Here is a 25,903-nt window from a genome sequence, read left to right as displayed (position 1 = left end):
AGCTGGCTCTGGGGCTGCATGTGCATGCATCTGTGCATGCATTTGCATGCATGCATTGTGTGTGCTCGCTCCCATTGCTGCCCATCCCTCCGGGCCAGCAGTGCCCAATTTTGCAGCCTGCAACAAAACGAGGTCTCCAGCCCAGCGGCGGGACCCCCCCGCGCCCCCCGCCGCTCGCCCCAGCCGCTCCATCCCCGGCACTCGCCAAGCGCTGGAAGGGACTGATGATATTTATTGAGTTTTATTAACTCCCAGCCCTGGGAGGTTCTCACCTCTTCCAGCTAATTCAGACGCCCGACTCCTGCCGGAGTTACAGTGATTGCCATTAAAAAGCTTGACATTTACCTTACAACAGTAATAAAATAATAATGCCTAATTTGGTTTACGAGTGGTATTTGCAGTGTTTCCTGTGCCTTGAGTGGGGGATATTGTGAAGATCGCTGCTATGCTGATCAATTACGCCTGCTTAACAGCACTGCTGTAATTCTTTCCTGTAATCATAACTGTCTTTCAGTAGAGCTGCTCCAAAGTTTTCCTCTGAAACTGTAATTTTGACAGGGAATGAAAATGTTTTCAGATACTTCAGTTTCCAGTGAATAACAACAGCTTCGGAGGTGAAACTTCCTGGTGAAAAGTGAAGAAAGACAAACCTGGTGTCTGCACAGATTTTGCTGCATTTAGATTTCCAAAATCTTTCAGATGTTTTCAAAGGCTGCCTGTGATTGCTTTCCATTAAAAAGTGATTCTTCACCTCCAAATAACCTGCTGTCTTTCACTTGTCAATATAATTCCCTTCTGTTCTTGGCCTCTCAAATATTAAAACCACCCGGTGTGTTTTACATCCCCGAGCGATTGCTACCGAGTTAAGGGAAGGGGAGCTGGCCCCGGAGCTGCCGCTGGGCTGTGGGCCAGGGAGCCCAAACCCCTTTGCAGGGAGCAGATACACCGCAGGGAACACACATCCCCTGCACATACACGTGCACAACACTTGCCCCAAACTATTCAGCGACTCCGCTTCTGACCCGCTTGCATTTACCCCCAGGTTGCAGGCAGCGATGCCCCGACACGCTCGCGAAGCCAGCGCCGGACCCGTTAAAAGCAATTTCTTTCTCCATTTCTCACCCTGAGCAAAACTCAACATGGATTTTCTTTTTTTCAGTGCAATTTTAATTAGTGCATGATGCACTCTGGGTTTTTATGAGAGTAAACAGCTCGGAAAAACAGTACATGCCAGCTCCTCTACACCAGGGAGCCTCATCCTGTTTAGACTAGAAACTTCACGCTGGATTTCTGAAAGCCTTTCTTAAGATGGGTTCATTTCCGTGAAAAAAAGGGTATGATTTCAATAAATGGAAATTTTTGAATGTAGCAAAAAAAAATTAGTCAGGAAATTCCTGGGTAGGCCCACTTTGGGGCAAGGCTTTGCACAAAGTGGGAGCGGGATGCCAGAGCCCTCCACGGGGAGAGCTCGGGCTTCCCACCGCATTGCCGAGGGCTGGCGGTGAGTGCGTGCACACGCGCGCGTGCTTGCACGCCCACGTGTACGTGCGTGCACGCCCACGTGCACGTGCAAACGCGCGTGCGCGCATATGCACACGCACACCCGTGCCCGTGCAAGCACACACGTAGGCACCCCGCCGGCAGCTCCAGGGCATCCCCGCACGCATCAGCACAAGCAAGCAGCCCCCCGAGAGCAGCAGTGCCCACGTCCCCGGAGCTTCGGGGGGGGCCGGGAGCCCTTGCGCAGCCGGGGCACCTCCAGCCGTCAGCGCAGGGGCAGAAGCGGAGGGCAGGAGCAGAGCTTAAGCAAAAAAAACGGGACCCTGGACGTGGCCGACGGACGCCGCACGGTAGAGCTTCGTGCGGGCTCGTCGCCAAAGGCGTGGGAATTGCTCGCGCCGGGCAAACGGCGAGCTCTGCGGGAGCACCCGGGGCCCAGTGGGCTGCGGGGGAAAGCTGGCTGCCGCCGTCACGGGGGCGGCAGTGACCCAGCCTTCCCCGCCGCATGTGCAGCCCAGAGCCTCTCGAAACTCCACCTCGGAGCGGGCTCGCGTCCTCGCACACGGAGGAGACCATGGGAGGGACGGCTCGGGAGAGCCCGGAGGACTGCCGCTTTCTGGACGTAAGTTCGTGGCTTGCTTTGCCACCGCGCAGCTCGTCAGCGTGATAGAGGTCCGATATGCGTGTGTGCTCGTCCCTCCTTGAATCATCAGCAGCCCTCTGGCTATCACTGTTTTGTCATTAATTAGGCAGAAGCATCCAAGACGCGAAAGAAGACCTGCACCAGATACCAGATCTGCGGACTGCTCTTCAGCGTGCTGCTCATTTCTCTTATTCTGATATTTTTTGGTGTCAAATATCTCTGGAACCCAACACCCAGAAAAGTAAGTAAAAACTCTCCGACCCAGCGCTTCCCCAGACAGACCTGTCCCCCCCGACTCACTGAAACTTTTAACTGCACCCCGAAACACAGGCAACTTTGCAAAATGCATTTTCTTTGACCACAAGTATTCATGGGACTTTTAAAAGTCTTTGTATTATTCATAACTAGCTTTTACTTTATACGGGCTGGGTTTTTTTCTCTATCACCGCATTCTTTCCCTAGCTGACAATTACAGGGGATGGGAGCTACGCCACGAAGAGTTAAAGTTACTCCTATTTCACCGGCAGCAAATTTTATGACAAGTAAGAAAATATTTTCCATTTCATTTCAATTATCTTGCCAGAAACTGGTGGAAAAGTCATTATGCCACCGCATAAAGAGGAGAGAAAGCCAGGACGCAGTGGTGATTGATTGTCATGGATTATATTTCTTACTTTAATGTGTCTGCAATGTGAGGGGACGGTGAGACGGATTAGCTTTTGGAGGAGCTCCTGCTAACTGGATTGGGCTCGTTTATTCCCAGCTCCCCAGACAGACGCTGCTGTAAGTGCCGAGCGTGCCGGGGGTGGCAGCGGGGCTGCGCATCTCCCATACATCTTTGCCCACTGCTGCCCAGCATCTTGGCAATTCTGCCAAAACCCTTTTTTTTATCCCATACCCCAAGTAAATGGCTTAACCTTGAAGCCAACAGCCTGCCCGCTGCTCCTCATCCCCCTCCCCTTTGAGTTTCCACGCTCATCCAGGAGGCCCTGCTTTGCACCCTGACGCCGTTGACTCAAGAACCTCTCCAAAATTCCTGTGCGCAGCCAAGGCGGCCTCTTTCCCACGGTGGCATCTCCTCTCTCCTCCCTGCCCCATGCCGGAGCTGGGCCAGCCCAGCCAGGCTTCCATCCCGCTGGGCGGAGGAAGCACCCCGCTCGCTGGAAACTTTGTCTTCTTATCAGCAAATAGAAATAAATACCCCCAAAAATAAAAGAAAGAGCAATAAAAGCCATATGTGCCTCCAGGCTCCTGCCAAGACGGTTATAAAGTCTCTACTGTTCCTCGAAAAATAGGGTGCGTGCCAGCCGTGGGGGGAAGAGGCTGTTAACCCCTGGAGGTGAGGTTTTCTCCAAGCCGACGGCACAGAGCCATCGCTTCAGCCTCAGAAAGGTTATCCGGAGCGCTGGCCCTCGGCATCCTCATCGGTGGGCACTGGTGGAGGATGGAATCCGTTGGTATTTCTGAAAGCCCTTCACAGTGCCTGATGGGCAGGAAAGTGAGGCGCGAGATCGCAGGAAAGCAGAGATGTTCCTGTGGTAGAGCTGAACGCTGATGTTCCCAGCGTCCGGCATCGCAAACTTCTCTGCGGCCGTGGGGCAGCAGCTTCTGCAGCTGGCCCGGGTGTCCTCCGGGAAAAGCAGGACGGGCGAGGCTGGAAGTTCCTAATTCTGAAAAATATAAACCAAGGGGAACTAAACTCTTTAAAGAACAAAAACCCCTTCGAGCTCCCTTCATGCAACTGGAGAGCGGAAAAAATCTTTAAAGAAGACTTGTTCCTCTGAGGGGCGGCCTTGGACATGGCGCTGCCCTCCGCACGGCAGCATCCGCACCGGCCGGCACAGCCGGCAAGGGAAGGCGATGAGTCAGCTAACGAGGGGCTCGTCGCAGCCTCGCAGGGGGATGTATTTCAACGATTCGCAAGCAAGTGTCATTTTTAGCCCTATAAAACATCTCACAGCTCTCTGAGCAGCACGGAGCCGGCAAAGCCCAAATGGGTTAGCTGGCCACTGCACTGGCAAAAGTAATTCTTTGTAAATGGAGAGGCACTCGAAGGTAAGGTGCCACCCGGGATCCTACCCTCCTAGAAATTATTTATGGCACCGTGCGCTTCTTGTCAGTCAAAACCAGCGGCCTTCCAGCCATTTCAGGCTTCAGACTATTTTTACCATACCATAAAATCCATTGACAGCTATATATCTTTATAAAAGCCTCCTGCTGACTAACAGGAGATGCTCATGGCTGCCAAGGCGCACATCACTTCTAACTTTTAAACAGAGGTAAAGGTACCTGGCAGTTACCGCCTGCACGGCCAGTTCTGCACCCAGGCTTCCTCCAGTGTTTGCAAAACAGGGGATGCTGACGCTTGAAAACATTGCTAAGAGGCTTTGAACCCCCTGATGGGGAGGGATGTGCAAGAACCAGGGGACTGTGAAAGGGGGTTTAGGTTGGGACTGCCGGCAGAGCCCCTGCCCCTCACCCGGGCATTGCTGCAGGACCAGGGCGCTCCTTCCCCGGCTCCGCGGCCGTGCCAGGGGACGAACAGGGCTTTCCCACCCCCACGCCTCCATCGCTCCCCGCTGCTCCGTGGACTTGAGGGGTTTTGCACAAGCCCTTTTCTTCCGCACGGCACCGTTTGATTTGGGAAATGAGACTCCCCAAGGCTTGCCAGCTCTCGCTGCGCCAGCAGAATCATTTTTGTGCTTCAAATAGCATCTGCCACTACTCATCCTTTAAGGGTCAGGCATCCGCAGAGACTGGAGGGCTGCCGGGCTGGCTGAGTGCAGTGAGCACCTGCGAGGAGGAGAGGGCTGCTCCCCCCGGCTCCCCGCAGGGATGAGTGCCGCCGGGAAGCCGGCTGCTACGCCCCGAAGCTCTTCAGCAGCCCTCGAGGAGGTCTTTAATCCACAGGCAATCCCTGATCTCCTCCAGGCAGAGAGAGGCTTTTACCTCTGCCTTTCCAGGAAAAACAGAAGGTGCAGAGATGGAGCAAGTGAGATGGGGATGACACGATGGATCAAGCAAGCCGGGGACACAGTGATGAAGCAAGCGAGATGGGGATGCGGTAATGGAGCAAGAAAGATGGGGACAGAGTGATGGAGCAAGCAAGCCAGGGATGTAATGATGGAGCAAGAAAGTCAGGGAGAAGGGAAAGCGAGATCCCTTGGGCTCAGGACTTCAGTCCAGCCTGGGACGTGAACAGGCTCATGCCACAGACAGCACCAGCGAAGACTGAGCCATGGCAAAGCTCCTGGTGCAAGTGTGGGATGAGCATCTTCTCCCCGGCTTGACACACATGTACCCCCGCAGCCTGGCCCCGTCCTGCCCTTCTTCCCAGCCCTGGCACCCGGGACCTGCCTCTCCTTGCGCTATCCAGATGATCGTCCTGGCTCAGAGCCGGGGCGCAAGGAAGCAGCCGGCCCCGTGGCAGGGTACCCAGCGTCAGTGGTCATGCACCCAGCACCAGCCTGCTCGCCCACCAGCCGGCGTATGAAATCGGGTGGGGGCTGAGCCGACCCCTGCGTGGTTTTGGCTCTCGCAGGTTTACGACATGGAGCACACGTTCTTCAGCCACGGGGAGAAGAAGAAGATTGTGATGGAGATCGACCCGCTGGCCAGGACAGAGACCTTCAGGAGTGGGAACGGCAGCGAGGAAATCCTGGAGATCCATGACTTCAAAAACGTGAGTGGGGCAGGGTTTGGCCCTGGGACCCTGCCTGCAGTCTTACAGCGGGACTGGCAGGATCCCTTAGGACACCACGGGATTGCTGGAGCAAGTCCCAGGATGATTTGCTTCTGCGTCAGGGAGAGCAATTCCCAGATGCAGACTCTCTGGGGATGCTCTCAAAGGAAAGGAGATGTGTATCTACGTAAGCTTCCACCGGTATTTAATAGCGGCGTGGTTCAGTTCCAGTGAAATACATCTTAAAAGCAAGACCTAGTTATTGGATTTATCCTTGCAAAGGAATGCAATCATCATAAATCTGTCCGAGCCCAGTACATTTGTCTGTCTGGAGAGCATTAAAACCTCATGACAATGTTGTAGGCTCTCTCTGAAACCTAATTAAAATTTGTAGGGAAATACCCTGTGCAGTGACATATGGCAAAATTTTCAGCTAATAGCCTAGCAGGAACTGGGGGCTCAATGTTCATATAACCATAATGGTCAGATGCTATTCTGCATATTTTTATTTCTGATAACTAGAGCTCGTGATAGTTATAAGGAGAAGGGGAGCAAAGTAAAAATTTATGACTATCTGCCTCAAAATATTTGTAAAAAGCCCAATTCTCCCAAACCATAAAATGCAATATCTCTTAGGAGAACCTGTTAGTACATCTTAGCACCACTGCTGAACAGAGTTTGCACAAAAACGTCAACAGGAAAAATACGACTAAACCCTCATCGAGCTGTACCCTCCATACGATGGGGTTATTTATCCTCCTGCTTTGCCCTGACTGCTTTTTTGGTGTTTGTTTTGACGCTGTAGGGAATAACTGGCATCTTCTTTGTGGGCCTCCAAAAATGTTTCATCAAAACTCAGACTAAAGTACTACCTGAGACGACAGAGGCCAAGATCCCTGAGCTTGAGGTAGGTGAATAAAACAGGACACCCCTCTGCCCCCGGTGAAACCCACTCCTCTCCCTGGCGTTGGGAGCGTGGCTGCCGTCCCTACCGCCCTTCCATCTGCTCCAGCCTTCCCAGAGATGCTGCAATAAAGAAATAATGAGTTGTGATCGCTTCATAAAATGATCTTATTTCAGAGGATTGCTTCTAAAAACAACAAGTGGAAAGAGATGGGATTAGACAGCCGACAGACAAAAACCTCTCAGCACAATACCGGAGATCAAGAACAATAATCCTGTTGTAGTCAAAAGGTCGCAAGGCAGCTCAGGATTAGCAGGCACCAAAAAGTCAATCAAATTCTTTTCTCCAAGAATTGAGCCTCATGTTCTCAAGCAGAATGAGGCAGAAGTAATGAAATTAAAAGAGCAGCCGCGTTTAAGAAATGCGATTTGAGAAGGCACTTGGCGTACAGCCCGGGGAGGTGGGAAGCACTGGGCTGGGGCCACCTCCCTGTCCTGCACGGACCTTCCTCCCATCGATGTGCCTGATTGCTTCTTACACCCATTTGACTTTTGCCCACCACGTCCCGCTACAAGGAGTCTCACGCTTTGCATGCTGTGGGGAAAAAAGTGTTTGACTCCATACTTTAACCCCTCTCTGACGGTGTAACCCGGGGTGATGGCTCTGTCCCTTGAAAGCAGTTGTCCCTTGTCCCCTGTCCCCGTCCCCATCGCCGAGCCCCCGGCGGTGGCACAGCCCTCCCTCCTCCCCGTTTGCGAGACGAAGGGTGTTAGCAGATTGAATCGCCTCCGAGGAAGCTGTTGCAGATAAAACTCCAGCAGGACACGTGTTTGAAATGAAGCGTGGGCAGAAATATTTCCCTGAATCATGACCCAAATTCCCAGACACCGATTCTTTGATTATGCCGTAAGAAGCTAATAGATCTTTTCGGCTAGCATCGTAAAAGGGATGTGACTTCCCAGGCTTTAGCAGAACATTGCCCCGGGTAGAGAGCTGAAATGTAAAACCCAATGAGATAAATGTAGATTTAAGCTCTAGTCATCTCTTCCCAGAGCCTGCGCGCTGCCAGGTCCTTCAGGCAGCACCTCCCCAACCCCACGGCTTTCACCAGTGACTCCGAAAACGACTCAGACTGGGTCAGGTTGTGTTGGCTCTTTCCTAAGACTTCCCAAAGCCATAAGGAAAAACTCTCTAAAAGAGAAACACAGCCCCAGACGCCTTCTGGAGACAAAAATGCCATTTGCCAGCTTGCTCTATGGGCTACCACCACCAACATACACGTCGCCTTGGCAGATAACTCAGCGCAGACCCATCCAATAATCTTTATATATCCCCCTTCCTAAGCGCCTGCCAAAACACACCATGGACTAATGCAACAGCAGAGGCATGTGGTATAAATTACAGAATATGGCTGTGCAAAGAATTTCTGTGAGGAATAAATTAAAGTGTTCGATCACAAAATCCGTAGCAGAAGGAGAGAGAAATTAAGTAGTAAGAGCAAAGCAGAGAGGAGACGTTTTAATCTTGGGTTTTAAATGAGCTGGGGCACTCCAGAAGGCTCTTCCAGATGGTGGGAACTGCACAGGAGAAGGCTCTTGAAGCACGATGAACGGAGGGAAGAGAGAGCGGGGTGGTGTTGGCTGATAGCAGACAGGAAAGACAAGGCTCGTGGTGGGTCTCCCTACTTGAGGACCAGAGGGGTACTGCATGTGCACCCAGCGAGCACCACAAGCCAAGGCAGATGAAGTTCAGCTGCTTTCTGGGAGGGGAGAAGTGCCTCAGGGTAATCCAAGGGAGGAGAAGCAGCCAGCGGTGGGGAGAGGGTGTCTCACCACACCGGGGTGAAATCTCGCTCTTCTTCCAGGGGGAAGAAATCACGACCACCTACTTTGAGCAGTCCGTGGTCTGGGTGCCTGGGGAAAAGCCCATTCAGAACAAGGAGTTCCTGAAGAGCTCCAAAATTTTTGACATCTGCCGAAACGTGACCATCTACTGGATCCACCCCACACCAATAGCAGGTACAAGGAGCCATCTCGTCCGCGAAGTGCTCACGAGCCCCCTCGCCAGGAGCAACCCTGCCGCCCACCCATGTTCCCCCTGCCATGTCCCCCACTGCAACATGGTGGGAACCCATTCCCACAGCCTCGTACATCTCAGACACGAACACAATGTTGGCCACGACCACGAGAGAGTATGGCCATTCTAATAGCAGGGGCTGAAGTTTCTCTCTACAAAGCACTTGTCTCTGCCGGCTCCCCACTGCCCTGCACTTTGCAGAGTGGCCACCCTCCTCATAACAAGGCAAAAAAAACCCCAAAAAACTCTTTGTACCTGCAAAGAAGCCAGCACTGCTGGAAACTGGGACGCCTAAATTCTCGTCACCGCATGAACATCAGAGCATGAGCAGACATCTGCATCTAAATCACACAACGGGGTTGCCATCTCCAGCTGCTCACTACACAGCCCTCACAGAGGTTGTGGCCTCTGAGATCCGCCAGCATAATTAACCCGCTCTCTCTAACCCACTTCTATCCGAATGAGCTAGTTTAAAACCCCTGCCGAGAAAACTCCCTCCGCTCTGCAGCCACAGAGGCACATCTCGTCCCCCACAGGTACCAGTCAGCTCACGGCCATCGATGGTCCTGGGAGCAAGTGGGCATCAGAGACCCCCAATGCAGAGGGAGGCTGCTGTCCTTGGCTGCTGTCGCTTTGCTGGGGCTCTACAAATGCCCCCCACAGCAGCAGAGCTCACCATGAGGACGTGCTTCCCGCACGTGCCCCATGCAGGGGATGCCAACACCACCCGCGGGTACCCACCACCCACGAGCACAGGGAGGAGATGGGCCATGTCTGCTCTACCCTCTCCTCCCACCGTATCATCTCCCAGGCTTGGTAAGAGCAGGAGGCAATGGTGTACAGATGGTTTGCTGGTGGGGTTTTCTTGTACCCTGGCACCAAATTTTGGTAGAGCCATTAATGCCTGCTGCTGCATTTGTCCCCCTGCTCCCTGGTTGTTGACAGCAACATTTGGGCTCTTCCTGTAGCTCCTGAGCTGGCCAACCTTGAAGGGGCAGAAGAAGAAGATCCTGAGCTGCTCATAGACAACCAGAGCTGGTTGGATGGGGGGAGCGAACACGAGGTGAAGAAGGATGCGCAGGCAGGGCCCAAGCGCCGGGCACGGCAGCTCACCGAGGAGGACCTGCCCATCAACGACTACGTGAGTGCGGGGAATTGCACCCTGGGGTGCCCTGGCCATGGTCCCGGGGTGTCCTGGTCACACTCCTGGGGTGTCCTGGCCATGTCCCTAGGGTGCCCCGATCATGCTCCTGGGGTGTCCTGGCCACGGTCCCAGGGTGTCCTGGCTGTCCTGTCCATGCTTCTGGGGTGTCCCGTCGATGCTCCTGGGTTGTCCTGGTCACGTTCCCAGGGTGTCCTGGTCATGTTCCCGGGGTCCCTCGGCCACACATCCTCCTCACTATGCTGACGCTGGCTTTTCCTGACAGTCGGAGAACGGGCTGGAGTTCCACCCCTTGTGGGACGAGCGAGGCTACTGCTGTGCCCAGTGCCGCCGCGCCAACCGCTACTGCCGGCGGGTCTGCGAGCCCCTCCTGGGCTACTACCCCTACCCCTACTGCTACCAGGGCGGGAGGGTCATCTGCCGGATCATCATGCCCTGCAACTGGTGGATTGCGCGGATGCTGGGCAGGGTGTAGCACCCGCCGCGCGGCACCCGGCGCTTGGGTGCTGCCCCGTGCCCGCCTGCCACGTCGTCACCCGTCCGGATGCGTCCTGACGTAGCCTACGCGCAGGTCGTTACCTGCTTGATTGCCGGTGAGATGCCGCGCGTGCACCGCCTGTCCCCCCGGCATCCTCCGCTGCTCCCGCGGGGCTGGGGGAGGCCATGCTCGAGTGCATCATCGCCACGCTGAGCAGCAAGAGGTAAACAATAAACGTCTTGTATGAGCGATTGCAAAGAAAATGGAAAGTCGTTTAGTCTCAGTCTGTGACGCTTAATGGGTCTGAGAAGTGATCTAATTGCTCGGCTGCCTTGTCACGAGCATCCATAACTCAGGTACCAGGACTGCCGGCGCTCGCCTCACTGGGAACGTGCGGAGGTCCCTAATTTGCTCCCTGACAGCACTGGTAGTTGTTCAGCACATCTCGACCCTCTGCTCCAGCATGCTTTGATGTGTTCGGTAGTTATTAGCGACAGCGCAGGGATGGCAGCGGTCCCCTCAGGAGCGATGTGCAGCGTGGCGGTGTGCGGGCAAGGCAGAGGCAGGAGCGGGCACGAGGAGCCCCCGGGGAACCGGGCGGCAAAAGCCAGCGGGAGCGGAGGCGCGGACGACCCCAAGTGCCATCAGCTGTCCCCAGCCCTGTGACCAACAAATGGGTAAAACCCCGAGCTGCAGGAGGGAAAAAGTAAGTCCTTGACACTGCAGCCGCCCTGAGCAGGACACTGCCCGCAGCAGTGCTGAGGGCTGACGGCCAAAATCCCCGTGCAGCCTTCCCTTGCTCATGGCCTCGGTGCTCACGCCAGACCCCAGATTCCAGCTTTCATCCCAAGGGAGCCGGCTGCTGCCGAAGAGCTTTGACGTACCGTGGGTGTCACTGGGCAAAACCCTCTCGGTGTCACTGAGGGAGCACATGCTGCCACGGCCGGTGCTTTCCAGGGAAACACCTGGAGGGATGAGCGTGCCCAGCCATACGTACAGAGGAAGGAGCAGAGGTCGGGCTCTGCTCGCTGCCACTGTGCCGGGTGCCAGCGGCGGTGTCACCGGGGCTGCCAGGCCTTCCCCGTATCCCTGCGGCTCCTGTGGGGATGTGAGCAGGTTTCAAGGGCAGTTCCTTCCACCCCTGTTCACAGCTGTGCTGGCAACATGGTTAAAACACTGGGAGCGCGGTGCAGCAGAGCTCCCTGCGTGGCGTCCTAAGGGACACCAACCAGTCTTGGGGACGCCAAGCGTTTCCGACAAGTCCCCAAAGACATTTATTCCCCCTGAGAGGAGGGAATATGTGAAACTCACCTGACCACAGCTGCTGCGGGAAACCGGAGCCCTGGGGCCAGCCAGCGGTGCTCGTGTCCCAGCTCGGTGGGTCCAGCCGGGTCACCAAAGTGTACCCAATGCCTTTGCCAGGAGAGCAGTGTCCCAAGTCTGCCTGGCATCTCCCCCAGCACATGCCAGTACCTCCCAGACGTTACTGCTGTCTCTCCACATTAAAGCGAGGTGTCTACTTAAGCACTATTTAACTAGATAAGATCTGCACCCTCTGATGGCCACAGTGCCTGTCGCTGGCCATGGGGACGAGCAGGCTGGACAAGCCTCCATGCTCCCCAGCTTAGCACACAGTCAGTCAGTGCTGGTTTTCCTGCAGCAGCTCAGAAACCTCCAGGCTCCCCGTGCCACCCTCTGCCAGCACCGTTGCCACCCGCCCGGCATCGCCTCCGCTGCCCACCCAGGGAATGAAGCTGCACGGTCGCTTCCCTCTGCACAGGCTTTCTGATGAGGATGGGTTTATCCAAACCTGGCCCTGCTTCTCACGTGTTCCTGCCCCTGTCTCCATCCATCCATTAATTGCCATCGGCTGATCTCTCCAACCGGGTTTCCGTGCTCTGACGCACTCTGCCTCGCCGTCCCGACCCAGGAGGCTTTCAGCCAGCCAGGTGCTGACAACAGTTTGATTTACTCACCCAGGTTAAACGCAACATAAGGATTTCGGGTGTTCCCCTTCGGGTTCTTCCGTCAGCAGCGAGGCTGTCCCATACCGGGTCATTTGCCGCACCACGGGGCGGTTTGGTCGGGGCAGCTCACCCAGCACCAGAGCAGTGTTTGCCAGAGGGATGATGCCGACAAAGGGCCACCGCTCCTACCTGTGGCTTAACCCCTCCTTTTACGTCTCCCTCCTCCCCGGGAGCAGGAGAGGCAGCCCCGGCAGCCGGCGGGCTGCTCCAAGCCACAGCGCTGGCAAATTCGGTGCTCGAGACCCAAAAATCCCCCAAGCTGTGCAGGAGAGGAGCTTCACTGCACCACTGCAGCATCACGCTCAGTAAGGCAAAGGTTTGCTGATGAAACAACCCTGAGATGAGCAGTACCAAACGAACACAAAAGCTTAAATCCATGTTTCTTGCCCGGGGAGAGGCTGGGGACACAGGCAGCTCCAGCAGTGCTGCCCTGCCCTTTGCTCGGAGCGAGCGCTGGGCCGGCAGAGGATGCGCCTGTTTGCAGACGATGCGCGCGTTTGCACGGATCTGAACTCATCTGCCCGGCTCCTGGGCTGGGATGCTCCAGGCCTTCTGCTTCAGCACTGTTACACAACTGCTGTTATGAAGAAAATTCAATTACAGAAGTTATTTGTAAGCACAAGTGCACCAGTGAGCATCGGAGAAACGCAAGCTGCGATGGTCCAGAGGTTACTGGCTGGCCCGGGGCGAGTGGATTACCTCCCGGGGGGTTTGCTGCTCTTTGCAGCAACTCGAGCAGAGGAATTTCCAGGAGATGAAAAGAAAAGCCAAGGCTGTTTCATAGAGTAAAATATCTTAATATTTATTGTGTCTCAGGACAAGAGAGTTCTACTCAATACACAAAACGAGTTAAAGCAGCATATAATACTGACAATCAAGTCACAGCTGACTCGGTGCAAGGACACCTACCAAGGTAAAGGCACCAGGAGCTACGTCACCAAACCTCGCTACAGCTTACAAAGAATCACTACAGCCTGTACTTAAAAAAGTACAACTCTAAAAAAGTATATAAAACCCAGGACAGGGGTGAGACAGAGCTTGGCAACAAGCTGAGACCTTGCTGAGCCAAGGGCTTCAGGCAGGCAGGGCCATGTTTCAGCTGGGCAACAGCCCCATCTCGAGAGCAACCGCGTCCAGAGAGCGAGGGGACATCGAGGGGCTGCCAGAGATGAGGGGAAGCATCGCTTTTCCCGACGGAGGCACCGAGGATGAGCACTGGGAGTCCCGCGAGGCCGCCAGCACGGTCTGCTCGGCACGGCACTCGAGCGTGCCGCCGAGGAAAGAGCCAGGGGCTGCAGCACCCGGAGGAGCACGCTTGCTGTAACCACCGCAGCTACACTAATTATCCCACGCGGTGGCACGGCAGAGTAGTGTTAGGACAAGTCCCTGAGCGCACCAGGACAGCTGCTGCACTCGTTTCTATGAGCTAGTTGAGAAGAAGATCAGTCAGTTCAAAGCAAGATTTCACGAAGCGGCATCCAGAGGAAAACTGGAGGTGGTGGCATCCTCCCCGGCCACGGAGAGCATACCCTGCAATGCACAAGGCAAAGTGGTAACAGACAACGCTGGATTTATACACGGCTTAAAATGACATCGCAGACACGGTCCCGCAGGTGCCCTCTACCCCCGCACCCGCCCCCCGTGGTACCCGCCGCCGTGCTGAAGGTCCCCAGGGGCGATCAGGCGGCAGCCAGGGATGCAGAGGCAGCCACCGAGCTTACACGGCTGGACAGACGTACCCGGCCACGGCCACAGCCACAGTGTGCTGGGGGCCAGCTACACCATCTCGTACTGATTGTTCGTGATGTACTGGGACAGGCAGCAGGCAAGAATGATGCCAACCAACTGAAAAAGAGAAAAAAACCCCACACATCAGAGGTAGCCAAGACCAGGACACGGTGTTTTAGGGGAAAAGCCTGACAAATTGCTCTAGAGCATCAGTTTTATAAAATCCAAGGATGGACAGTAGGATTTACAAACCACAACACAGGCTGCTGCGCCCTGCTTTGGACTAACTGAGAGAGGCTGAAGCGGAGGATCCTGGCAGGCATCAGCCAAACAAGCTCGTCACAAGAGATGCTCTGCGTCCTGTCCTGTTACATTTTGCTTCATGAAGCATCTACTGTTTTATGGTAATTTTGGAGATTACACAGATATCAGGAGCGTCACAGCCAATTACACAGCCACTAGAGAACAGCAGCCACCCCTCCCTGTTGCAAGGACAGCAGGGAAGCAAGGTTGCTGTTTTCGCATCAGCATCTGAAGGACACACTACCGTTATCACAATGTGGCCTCACAGCCCCTGCACAGACATTTAGGGCCAGATCCTGCAGGAGTTTGACTTACACAAGCAAAGTTAGAGGCACATTTTGCATGATGGGTCCCTGCTGGCTGCACGACACAGCAAGGCTTGATGAAAGCGATAAAAGCCAGGAACCAGTTACAATTCCCAAGCCTGGCATCAGCCAAGATGATTTTGCAGCTGGGAGCGTGCAGCTCACCGTTTGCGTGTCGGTCACGTCTCGGTGACCCCACGGTGAGCACAGCCCGACTGAGGAGGAGAGCGGGGTGAGCGGCTGGGCGCAGCGGAGCGGCTCCGGCTCTCGGGCTCTCCCAGCCGCAACCGAAAGCACTTGGCAGCACACGCTGCAGCCAGGGGCTGTTGGCTCCCGCCTCTCCCCCAGTTCACCCATTACGGGAAACGCACGGCGACACGCTCGTTACAGGAGAAATATCTTTTCCAGGACAGGTTCCTGGAAACCCGGCAGGGTTCCTTCTCCCCAGGCTGGTGTGGTCAGCGAATGGTCCCGGGTGGCAGCACCTGGAAGCTCACGCCACGGCCTCTGCGTGCCGGATCAAGGGGAGGGTGAATTCAAGCCCCTCCAAAGTCACGGCCAGCTGAGCTCGCTCCGCAGCTGCCCAGCACCGAGAGCCCAGCAAGCTTCCACAAACCAGCTAAAGAAGGGCCGGCTGCGCATCCTGCGGCTCCCGCGTCGGAAAACCCTCGGCACCTCGGGAAACCCCAGGGCAGCGTCAGCGTGCCCAGCGCCCAGCGTGGCGGAGCTGGGGGCAGGGGCCTCTCGTTTCCTGCCGGGATAAAGCCTGCCGGAGCAGGGACGGCGAGCAGGCTGCTGCTGCGGCTCCTGCAGGAAACGTCCTACAGGATTAAGTAAAGGAGAGGTTGGGGAGCGGGAGGGAAAGGAAGCAATCGCAGGGTAAGGCAGCATGCGGGGTGTGAGCCGCCAGAACGAGCGGTGCCCCACAGGCGCTCACAGGGAGCCAGCCACGCAGAAGTGATGCCAAAACGCCTCCCTGATAAAAAGGGAGGTCGGTGGGTAGGAAAAGGAAGGGCGCAGATTTGATCCCTGCCTACAGCAAACGCAAGGAGTTTGCCCGGCACAGCACAGGCTCCGTTTGTTTTTTCTTGAAGCCGGGTGTTTCAGACAGGAGCTCCTCTCAAATAACCCGGGCTCACGGAAACAGAGCTGGTGCTTCAGCCCTGGGTTTAAGAGACCGGAGACTGCACAATAGTGAGATTAAACCCAAGGAGAATCTGCAGAATAGCTGCTCCTCCCTGGGTGAAACAGGCCGTGCCTTTTGTACACACACCAGAATTTGCACAGAAATTAAATACCTCCGGAGACACGCTAGCTTCACTCTGCACTCCCCCTGTGCCAGGCAAGGGAGATTTTACCTGGAAGCACGCGATGCCGAAGGAGATTCCAGCCACAACGCTCATTTTTGACTCCATCGTTGACGTAACCAGGAAAAAACAACCCTGCAGAGGATGGAAAGCGAGAACGTGGTCCAGTGCTTTTCACCCCCCGGGGAGCAGAAACCGACACCTCCCCAGAGCACCAGCAGCTCCAGGAGAAGATGCTCCTGTGTGGGCAGCTGAGGGCTTCTGGCTGCCACCCTCCTGCCTCACCTCGGGCAAAGTCACCTTCCTATCAGCGTTTCGCCAACCAGCCTCCCAGCCCAGCCTCGTTATCAAGGGGAGCACTTGCCCATGGGCTGTTCCCAAAGGGAGCGTTGGGTTGAGCAAGGTGACTCATCAGAGGAACATCCCTTGCATCACCCAGCCGTCCCTGCAGGATGAGGTCACCCGTGCTCACCACCGCCTCAGGACTTTGCACGGTCATCCATCGGGAGACATCAGCGCCGCCGAAACGAACTTTACTGGGAAATTACCTCCTTATTCACCTGTTCTCCAAAACACACAGCCCCCAGTGCAAACACTTCGGTCCGGCTGGTCCCTGACCTCCAAGGAAGGAGTGGGGGGGGCACCTCAGACATGAGGGAGGGCTCATTCCTCCATACCCTTCACGTACCTCCACCCCAGGGGAGTCCCTGGGCCACAAGGCATCTGCATCGAGAGAGTAGTTCTCCTTTCAAGCCTCCCAGGGAAGGGCAAGCCCTTTTCCACCCATCCAGCTCTGCCCTCCCCACCTCCAGGACTGGCAGGGGGATTTTTCTGAGCTTAACTTACATCCACAAACACTTTCAGCTTGGCTTTGTTTGGGTCTTTCAGATCCTCCTCCGAGCAGTCATCCTGGGTCTTGCAGCAGCTCTGGGGGATGCCCCTCTGGGTGAAGTATTCAGTCCTTTCCCAGTCCGAATAGTTCTGCACCCCACAGCAGTGCAGCTAGAGGGGGAAACACATTTGGGGAGCACAGTCACACCAGGGTACTGACCCCCTATTTCTACCATCACTCCCACGGCTCCCCTGCCTTCGCCTCACCGGGAACTGCCCCCATCTCACCCAGCACCTCCTCCCAAACTCAAAAACCCGTGGTGCAAAAGGACCCCCAGCATCACGACAGGGATGCCGATACTGCAGGGGTTCCCAGGGGACGGCGGGGGGCGAGGCGAGCGTACCCACCCGCCGCCATCCAGACACCAGCCTGGGGCACTCACGGTTCTCTGGATGGTGTCGACGGCCTCGCTGTGCCGATCCGCGGTCACGTTGTAGTCCCTCAAGGCCAGGTTGAGGTTACTCTCAAAGTTTGTCTTAATCTGCAAGAGAGAGAGAGGTCTCTGCGGCGGTGCCGTCCCCTCCTGCGCTTCAGGACCCGCGGCCCCGCGTTAGTCACCTCTCGGTGATGGCAGGAATGACTCCGGCCGCGGCCAGCAGACATTCCCCCGGCCACCCAGGCAATTAAACGCTGTATTAAAGGGCAGGCTGGGATGCGCTGTGGCGGCAGGGATGCTGCATGTAATAACAAGGACCTGTGCAGTGCCAACTGCCCCCCCAGGCAGGCTGTTCCATGGCACAGGAACCCTCAGAGGAGCTTTAATTACAGAAATTATTGCAGTAGACCAAGGCCAGAAATTAAAGTCCAGGGCTGCTTCGCCTGTTCTGGCACAGGGGCAGCGTGCCATGCCGGCTGGACCCTGCACCCAGCCTTGTCCTTATGGACCTTATGGGCCTTTTTGGGGACCAAGCTGCACTTTGGGCTGTATTAACCCCATTTTAGCTAAACTAATCACCACTCCCAGCAGCACCTCTGTCCCTCCAGCGACATTTGCAACTGCACTTGGGTTAAAACCAGCATCGACCTTGCTCCGCAGCATCGGGAGACAGCAGCGACCGCCCAGACTCACCTCGTGCCTGAAGACGAACCCCACGACGGCGGCCACCAGGACGATGAGGAAGATGAGGGACAGGAGCATGGCGTACTGCAGGCAGAAAGGGTGGGATGGGACGGGGTGGGTGGGATGGGGTAGGATGGGATGAGATGGGGTAGGATGGGATGGGACGGGATGGGGTGGGTTGGGACGGGATGGGGTTGGGACGGGATGAGATGGGGTAGGACGGGACGGGATGAGATGGGGTAGGACGGGATGGGACGGGATGGGGTGGGGTGGGACGGGATGAGACGGGGTAGGACGGGATGGGGTTGGGATGGGATGAGACGGGGTAGGATGGGATGGGGTTGGGACGGGATGAGATGGGGCAGGATGGGATGGGGTCGGGATGGGAGGGGGAAGGATGGGACGTGCCGGGGTGGGTCAGGAGGCGACAGGACCCCGTCCCACCCCGTCCGGGGCCACCCACCAGCTTGAGCATCCAGGTGCTGCCGCGGCAGGTGGCGAAGCAGCCAAAGGTGCCCAGGAGGACGACGACGGTGCCGGCGCCCACCAGGACGAAGGGGACGTTGGTGGCCTTTTCGTCCAGCAAGGAGAAGTAGACGGCTAGGCTCACCCTGCCCCAGACGCCCACGGCCAGCAGCACGATGCCCGACACCTGGGGAGAGGGGAAAGCCGCCGTGGCTCGCGACTGTCGCGACAGGCCGGCGCGGCCGCGACATGCCGCGGGGGCGGGGCGGGGCGGGCGCGGGCCGGCGCTCACCCAGAAGACGAAGGTGTAGGTGAGCAGGACGCTCTTGAGGCAGGTGATCACCGGCTTCGTCTGCAGCCGCCGCGACGGGGACGCCATGGCCGACTCGGGCCGTCTGCTGCCGGGACGGGCCCCGCCGCGCCGCGCCGCGGCCCCGCCCCGCCCCGCCGGGCAGGCCCCGCCCCGCCCCGCCCCGCCGCGCCGGAGGCGCCCGAGCGGCGGCGGAGGTTGCCGAGCCTTCACGGAAATGGCCGAGCGCGCCCGAAGGCGAGCCGCTCCTTCCCAGCGGGGGCGCCCCCTGCCTGCTCCGTGCCACCCCCTGCCTGTTCTGTGCCACCCCCTGCCTGCCCGGTGCCACCCCCTGCCTGCTCCATGCCACCCCCTGCCTTCTCCATGCCACCTCCTACCTGCCCGGTGCCACCCCCTGCCTGCTCCGTGCCACCCCCTGCCTGCCCGGTGCCACCTCCTGCCTTCTCCATGCCATCCCCCGCCTGCTCCGTGCCACCCAGCCCCTGCTCTCCTGCCCTAGTGGTTGGCGGTGCAGCCCCAGCCCCAACGTGGCCCCCACCTCCTGCCCAGGTGTCCCCCGGCAGAGCAGGGACCAGCCGGGGGCAGCCACCCAGCGCCCCGGCACATGGCACGGCCACCATGCTGGCAAGCGACGGGCTTCCTGCCCACCGTGGGTGAACACCCCGTCCCCTCCGTGGGGGCGTCCCCAGGCTGCGGGGGGCCGCGGGCTCCCCACACCCTGCAGCAAGCAGCCCTGCACAGTGGCCTCCCAGCAGCCCTCTCCTGCTCAGGACAGCTGTGTTATTAATTAGCGTGCTTACCGTCCTGGCCGCCACATAATTAGTGCATTCACGCAGCGTGTCCCCCGCCGCCGCCCCGCGCCAACTCTCCTACCTGTCCGTGCCAGGCTCGCCCCTCGTCTCCCCTCTACCCATGCGGTCCTGTGCTCCAGAGCCCAAATCCCAGTTGGGTCCCGCTCCTACCTCGCCTCCCACCCAACCCCGTGGGACGCGGGGCGGCGGGTCCTAACGAAAGCGCTTCATTACCTCTGCCTCGCGGGGGCTGAACTTCAGCTGGAAAACAGACCCCAGCTGGAAGTGCTTGCCTCGGGACCGGTTTCGGAGCCCGCCGTCTGCAGTGAGGTCTCTCCCTCCCTCCTGGCAAGAGGTGGAAAAAGGGTCCTGGCTCCCGCGGTTTTGTCCTCGGCCCCCCAGGACCCCCGTTCCCGGAGCCCGGCAGGGCCGGCACAGGCTCGACTCAGCTCTCGCCTGTGTCGAAACAGGCTCCTGGCTCTTCTGCTTGCAAAGAAAAAAATCTAACAACCTTTTAAAGCCTCAGAGAAGCAGGAGGTGCGTTGGAAAACGGGCGATCCTGGGATTTATTATTTTTGACAATCTCATCATTTTGGGCCTGACTCACGGCTTTTGAATGTTTGGGACGGGCAGCAGAGGGGAAAAGTAAGTTTGCTCAGCACAGGCAGCACGGCCGGGGAGGAGGGTCAAGCGTCTGTGCAGCGACAAGGCGACGGAGGGGACCCTTGTCCTGTTTCCAGCCCCTCTCCGTCCTCGCCGGGGCTCGCGGCTGCCCCTGGACCCCACGAGGCAGGTGGGCTGGCCGGCCCCCGGCCCCCCCGGCATGGCGCAGGAGGCAGCCCCCGTCCTGCTGGTTGTCCTCGCCAGGCTGGTGTCATCCACGTGGCACGAAGGTGAGTGCTGGGGTGCGCGGGCGCAGCGGGGCTCCCGGGGCACGGCAGCCTGCGGGGTCCCGCTCCCGTCGGGGGGCTTCGCGGTGGGGAGGGATGGAGGGAGGGGTGCCCTGGTACAGCGATGCCGGCGAAAGCATCGGTGCCTGCGGGGTATGGGGACCCTGCAGGGGTGCGCTGTGGGGTACTGGGAGGAGTGGAGGGAGTGCTGGGAGGCATCCAGAGAGGAGCAGAAAACCAGCCTCTCCATCACGCCCCTGCCTGCGGGAGCGCAGCTTTCCCGCTGACTCCTTGCTCCCGCGGGGGCCATCGGCCGGCAGATGTTTGCTGGATGGAGCGCTCAGATCCAACCCCCCCCCCGCAGCCAGGCAGCTGGGTCAAAGATCAAAAGCCCTTGCCCTGTTTGGGGGGGTTTCCCCCTTCCCTGCTCCCCGTCCCCATCCCCTTGCCATGCTGCCAGCACTGCTGGCTGGGGATGCTCCTGCGAGCTGGCCCCAGGTGAGAAATAAAAGCCAGCGCCTGCACGAAAAGGGAACATCGCAATTAAATGGCACATCTGCCTGCGGGCTCCGGCAGGGGGGCTCGGCAGCCCCCCCCCGGGAAGCAGCCCTGCTCGCCGGGTCACCGACACATCCCCACCGCCAGCCCCACGGGTGCCAGCCCTGCGCTCGCCCTGGGCCCCTCTGCTCCCCAAGGCAGCCGTGGCAGCGTGGGAAGTGCGTCGGGATAAAAGGCTTGTGGAAACGAGTGGGCGACTTAAAGAAGCTTGTGGGAAGCGGTGGGGAGTAGCTCTGTAGTAAAGTTCATGTCGGAAAGATTTGTAATGGAGTTTCCTCCCCGTGACGGCGGGGCTGCCGCTTGGATTGGCCTTGGCGGATATCCCCTTCCCAAAACCCGGAGCAGGGGGAAGGGGAGACGGGTGCAACCTCGGCGGGGCTGCCGCTTCGCCTGGGGTCCCTTCCCAGGCTGAGCATCCCCGCCATGCCGGAGTGGGGAGCGCGGTGGGGTGGGCTGGCGGCGAGGAGGGGGCAGCGCTGGCGGGGGCCGACGGAAACGCGGCGGAAACGTGAGCTCAGTGCTGGGGAATGCCGCGGCCGGCCGAGGCACTGAGGGGCCGCGGGGAAGGGCCCCAACCCTCTCCCCCTGCACGGCTCCCTCGCCCACGGGGACACGGTGTGGGCCAGAGGGTGGCCCGCGAGGATGGCGCAAGGCTGTCCTCCCCCCGTCCGTGGGGCCAGGGGCCCCTCTGTACAGCACGGATGGCGTGGGGCCAGCGGCTCCGGCCAAGCCCCTCCGGCAGCGTCCGTCCAGCAACTTCATCCTTCCCTGGTGCGCAAGCGAGGGGCTGCATCCCCGCCAGCCCCCCGGCCGGGCGGCGTGCCTCTCCTCCCTTGCCTTGGCCATGGGCTCCGCTGGGACAGGCAGGAGAGGGCAGCTTGCTTCCTTCTCTTGGGACGCTCGGCGGCAGGGACGGTGCCACGGGAGCGGGTGGAAGGACTTCCCGGCAGCACGAAGCCGGGGGTCCGTGCCAGCCCACTCTGTGCCAGCACCCGTTTCCTGCCATAACCGCGGCTGCTCCGGCCGCTGTTTAGTCTGCGGGCTGGTGCCAGCGCACACCGTGTCGCTGGGGACTGGGCTCGCTGTCTGCCCAGCTTAACCCTTGGTGGCAGCCCCGAGGACAGCAGGACAGGGTCTGCCCAGGGATGGGATCGCTTGCTGGGAGTTGCGGGACGTTTCGGTGCTGGAGGGTGCAGCTGCCCAGGGAGGCATCATCGCCTGGGTGCTGCTGCGGCCACGAACCATCCCACAGCTCCGTCTTCTCCTTCCTCCTCCCCAGGGTCCGGCTACTACACGGCTGAGAGCCACACCAATGAAGTGTACGTGGAAGAAGCCCCCCCCGAGCCTGCCCTGGACTACCACCGAGGTAACGGCACCCAAACCCATCCCTCGCATCCTCATGGGGAAACCAAGGCACGGCAAGGTGCCTCCCTCACCTCCCTCCTCTCCCCCAGTGCCCCAGTGGTGTGCCACGCTCAACATCCACCGCGGAGAGGCCACCTGCTACTCGCCCCGGGGGGGCTCCTACCGCAGCAGCCTGGGGACGCGCTGCGAGCTGAGCTGCGCCCGCGGGTACCGGCTGGTGGGGCCCAGTGCCGTCCAGTGCCTGCCCAGCCGCCACTGGTCCGGCATGGCGTACTGCCGACGTGAGTATGCCCTGGCCGTCGGCTTGCCGGCATCCCCGTGGGCACCCACGGCGGCCGGTCCTGGGTGCTCTGCCCACTAGCATGGCCGGGCGGCCCCTTCCCTCCCCTCTTTCCTCTCTCCATCCCAGAAATCCGGTGCCACGTGCTGCCAGCGGTGCTGCGGGGCTCCTACGTCTGCTCGGCCGGCGTGCAGATGGATTCCCGCTGCGACTACACCTGCCTGCCTGGCTACCAGCTGGAGGGCGACCGGAGCCGCGTCTGCATGGAGGATGGGCGCTGGAGCGGGAGCGAGCCGATCTGTGTAGGTAAATTCTCACCCTACCATTCTCCCACCTCCATGCTGCAGGCCACCCTCCCATCCCTGGGGTACCTGCAGGTATCACCCCCCAAATCTGACCCAGGCATTGCCAGCTCCTGCACCTCCCGGCGCTGGGACCCCTGTCCCCACTGCTCCCCGAGGTGCTGTTAGCCCCGAAGCAGGGCTGGTGCAGGGCACGTTGGTCCGGGATTGGGGCAGTCGGTGCTGGCTTTAGAGCAGGCTCCGGGGTGCCTGGGCTGCGTGCAGCATCCCTGGGCTGGCTGAGCACCGGGGCCGGTGGCCGGCTCTGGTAGCCCAGGGCACCCGCAGGTTCCCCGACTCCCTTTCGTCCCTGCGGGTAGATACGGAGCCTCCCAAGATCCGCTGCCCGGACTCGCGGGAGCGGATAGCCGAGCCAGGCAAGCTGACCGCTACCGTCTACTGGGACCCCCCCCGTGTGAAGGACTCTGCTGACGGCATCATCAAGAGGTGAGGGCAGAGGCACCGCGGGCACTACCGGCGAGGGCTGGGGGCCACGCTGGGTGCCCCCTCCCAGGGCCCTGATGGAGAAACCCGTCTGCTGAGTGCAGGGTGATGCTGCGGGGCCCAGAGCCCGGCTCCGAATTCCCCGAAGGAGAGCACGTAATCCGCTACACCGCCCACGACCAGGCATACAACCGAGCCAGCTGCAAGTTCAGCGTCCGCGTCCAAGGTGAAGCGGGCTCCCCTGGGGCTGCTGGCTGCCTTCCCACGGCTCCGGGCTCCGTGCCCCACAACTGGGGCCGTGCCCCATCACCCCCAGCCCTCACCCAGCTTCCCTCTTCCCAGTGAGGCGCTGCCCCGTCCTGAAGCCTCCGCAGAACGGCTACCTCTCCTGCACCTCCGATGGCAACAACTACGGGGCCACCTGCGAGTACCTGTGTGACGGGGGCTACGAGCGTCAGGGCACCTCCCTGCGCGTCTGCCAGTCCACCCAGCAGTGGACGGGCTCCCAGCCCCTTTGTGCACGTAAGCGGCATGGGGCAGGGGAGGATCTGCCCACAGCGATGCCCCGTGCTCAGGGGGATGCTGCCCAGCGGGGCGAAGGGGTGGGGAAGGGGTGATGGGGGGCAAAATGGCATCTCCCCGCACGCTCCTTCTCGCCCCAGCCATGCAGATCAACACGGCCGTGAACTCGGCCGCCAGCCTGCTGGATCAGTTCCACGAGAAACGCCGCCTCCTTGTCATCTCGGCCCCCGACCCCTCTAACCGCTACTACAAGATGCAGATCTCCATGCTGCAGGTGAGGACCCCCTCCCTCTGCCCCCCCTTCCCACCTCCACCCCCCTCAGCACCCTCTCACCAACCCCCCCTCTTCACAGCAAGCCGCCTGCGGGCTGGACCTGCGTCACGTCACCACCGTCGAGCTGGTGGGGCAGCCCCCGAACGAGGTGGGACGCATCCGGGAGCACCAGCTCTCCCTCGGCATCATCGAGGAGCTCAGGTAGGGGGGACGGGGGCTGTCCTGCAGAGCCAGGGGGCTGGGTGAGGGGACCGGGGATGGGGACATCTCTAGGGATGGCAAAGCATGAGGTTGCAGCTAGGTTCGTGGACAGCCCCTTCCTGCTGCACCAGAGGGGCTTGTGCCATGTGGGGACACCCCCGGCAAGTCTGAATACAGCATCGCCAGACCCTCCTGGAGCTCACAGCCCCGAGGAAGAGACGGGACCCACCACCCCAGGAGGACCCGAGCACGGCTGTATGGGGCGGGCAGGCTCAGCCATCACTGGCAACCCCCCCCCAGCCCTGCCCAGCGTCTCCCCCCTGCACCCCCAGGCAGTTCCTGCACCTCACACGTTCCCACTTCAACGCGGTGCTGCTGGACAAGGCGGGCGCCGACCGTGAGCGCTACATCTCCCCGATCAGCCCCGACGAGCTCTTCGTCTTCATCGACACCTACCTGCTGAGCGAGCGGGAGGCGGCGCGGCGGGCGCAGAGCGGGGACCCCTGCGAGTGAGGCAGCGCCGGGGAGACCCCCCCCCTCCGCCGCCGCCGGCCTCAGGGGACGGACACCTTCATTTCTGCTTTTCTAGTCGCCCACCGTAGAGGAGGACCAGGGTGCCGAGGACCTCCGGGGGAAGGGGAGCCCCTCTCCGGCTGCTCTGGCACAGAGAGGCGAGCAGGGACGAGGACGGGGGCCATGTGCCGGCAGCGTTCCCACCGCCCAGCAGCCAGGAGCGGCCTCCGGCTGCGGGGTGGGATGGTGCAGCCCGGCCAGGACCACGGTGGGAGACACCGGAGCGCCTCTGCTCAAACCCCAGGGCAGGGGGGAGACGGGGAGCCAGACGCTGGGCTGCCAGAGCAGAGGAGAGCGGGCAGGGCAGGCAGGACAGGCAGGGCAACAGCACGACAGCCTCTAATGCAGCAGCTTCACCCTCCCCGCGGCCATCCTCACCCCACGCACAACCTGAACCCGCTTCTCCCACCCTGCGGTCAGCCCTGCCGGGCAGGCACTGCTGCCAGGGTCCTGCCAGAAAGCCTTTTTTAAAAGCAAACGGCCCCACGCTCAGCAAAGCCAGTAGGAGCCAGCCAGCGGGCAGCCCACCCCCAGGGCTCGCCATCCCCACCCTACCCCTCGCTTCCCCTTCCACCAGCCACGGGACACCCTTCCTGGGAACTGTTTTGGCAGTAGGATATTAACTTGAAATAAATAAATTTGTACAAAAAAGTCAGTGCTGGCAGAAGGTGTGTCGCAGAGAGGTGTGGGAAACAAATCCTTCCTGGGGACCACTACCCCCAGCTCCCCCCCAGGTTGACCCCACACGGCTCCATCCCAGCCCCACACCCAGGGCTGGGGCTTGGCTGTGCATGGCTGCTCCAGTCCTGGAGCCGGCAGCAT

The 25,903-nt window shown here is 59.5% G+C and overlaps 3 protein-coding genes across 4 annotated transcripts; 2 read left to right on the top strand and 1 right to left on the bottom strand.

The window, feature by feature from the left end:
• Positions 1–1,901: 1,901 nt before the first annotated feature.
• Positions 1,902–10,700, top strand: TNMD (tenomodulin). Its single transcript, XM_052813564.1, has 7 exons — positions 1,902–2,122; positions 2,250–2,384; positions 5,685–5,825; positions 6,631–6,732; positions 8,594–8,747; positions 9,774–9,946; positions 10,233–10,700. The coding sequence occupies exons 1-7, from the start codon at positions 2,006–2,008 to the stop codon at positions 10,440–10,442; spliced, it is 1,032 nt and encodes a 343-aa protein (XP_052669524.1). The 5' UTR covers positions 1,902–2,005; the 3' UTR covers positions 10,443–10,700.
• Positions 10,701–13,248: 2,548 nt separating this feature from the next.
• TSPAN6 (tetraspanin 6) lies at positions 13,249–18,985 on the bottom strand. 2 transcript variants are annotated; one of them, XM_052813985.1, is made up of 8 exons: positions 18,825–18,984; positions 18,531–18,719; positions 18,077–18,151; positions 17,390–17,488; positions 16,962–17,117; positions 16,167–16,250; positions 14,212–14,317; positions 13,249–14,002 (listed from the first exon to the last, which is right to left on the bottom strand). In XM_052813985.1, exons 1-7 carry the CDS (start codon positions 18,909–18,911, stop codon positions 14,249–14,251), a joined length of 759 nt encoding a protein of 252 aa, XP_052669945.1. In that variant the 5' UTR covers positions 18,912–18,984; the 3' UTR covers positions 13,249–14,002; positions 14,212–14,248. The 2 variants fall into 2 exon arrangements, with proteins under 2 accessions (XP_052669945.1, XP_052669946.1); XM_052813986.1 differs by lacking the exon at positions 18,077–18,151 and having other exon boundaries at positions 18,825–18,985.
• Positions 18,986–19,497: 512 nt separating this feature from the next.
• SRPX2 (sushi repeat containing protein X-linked 2) lies at positions 19,498–25,705 on the top strand. Its single transcript, XM_052814013.1, has 10 exons — positions 19,498–20,526; positions 22,361–22,447; positions 22,536–22,727; positions 22,856–23,032; positions 23,388–23,514; positions 23,616–23,737; positions 23,854–24,033; positions 24,174–24,307; positions 24,387–24,508; positions 24,841–25,705. Exons 1-10 carry the CDS (start codon positions 20,457–20,459, stop codon positions 25,019–25,021), a joined length of 1,392 nt encoding a protein of 463 aa, XP_052669973.1. The 5' UTR covers positions 19,498–20,456; the 3' UTR covers positions 25,022–25,705.
• The last annotated feature ends 198 nt before the right edge of the window (positions 25,706–25,903 follow it).

This window comes from Harpia harpyja, chromosome 18 (genome assembly GCF_026419915.1).
Source record: "Harpia harpyja isolate bHarHar1 chromosome 18, bHarHar1 primary haplotype, whole genome shotgun sequence".
Classification (NCBI taxonomy): domain Eukaryota; kingdom Metazoa; phylum Chordata; class Aves; order Accipitriformes; family Accipitridae; genus Harpia; species Harpia harpyja.
The sequence above is the reverse complement of the archived record's forward strand: the minus strand, read 5'-3'. Positions and strand labels throughout refer to the sequence as shown.

Bases quoted from the DNA above. Each gene is read 5' to 3' on its own strand.
- TNMD (XM_052813564.1), top strand. From the start codon at position 2,006: ATGTGCAGCCCAGAGCCTCTCGAAACTCCACCTCGGAGCGGGCTCGCG. The intron at 2,123-2,249 runs GTAAGTTCGTGG...GTCATTAATTAG, and splicing joins AGGACTGCCGCTTTCTGGAC to GCAGAAGCATCCAAGACGCG. The intron at 9,947-10,232 runs GTGAGTGCGGGG...TTTTCCTGACAG, and splicing joins ACCTGCCCATCAACGACTAC to TCGGAGAACGGGCTGGAGTT.
- TSPAN6 (XM_052813985.1), bottom strand. From the start codon at position 18,911: ATGGCGTCCCCGTCGCGGCGGCTGCAGACGAAGCCGGTGATCACCTGC. The intron at 16,251-16,961 runs GTAAGTTAAGCT...CATCCTCTGCAG, and splicing joins AGCTGAAAGTGTTTGTGGAT to GGTTGTTTTTTCCTGGTTAC. The intron at 14,318-16,166 runs GTAAAATCTCCC...TCTCTTTTTCAG, and splicing joins TCGGCATCGCGTGCTTCCAG to TTGGTTGGCATCATTCTTGC.
- SRPX2 (XM_052814013.1), top strand. From the start codon at position 20,457: ATGGCGCAGGAGGCAGCCCCCGTCCTGCTGGTTGTCCTCGCCAGGCTG. The intron at 23,033-23,387 runs GTAAATTCTCAC...CCCTGCGGGTAG, and splicing joins GAGCGAGCCGATCTGTGTAG to ATACGGAGCCTCCCAAGATC. The intron at 23,738-23,853 runs GTGAAGCGGGCT...CCCTCTTCCCAG, and splicing joins GTTCAGCGTCCGCGTCCAAG to TGAGGCGCTGCCCCGTCCTG.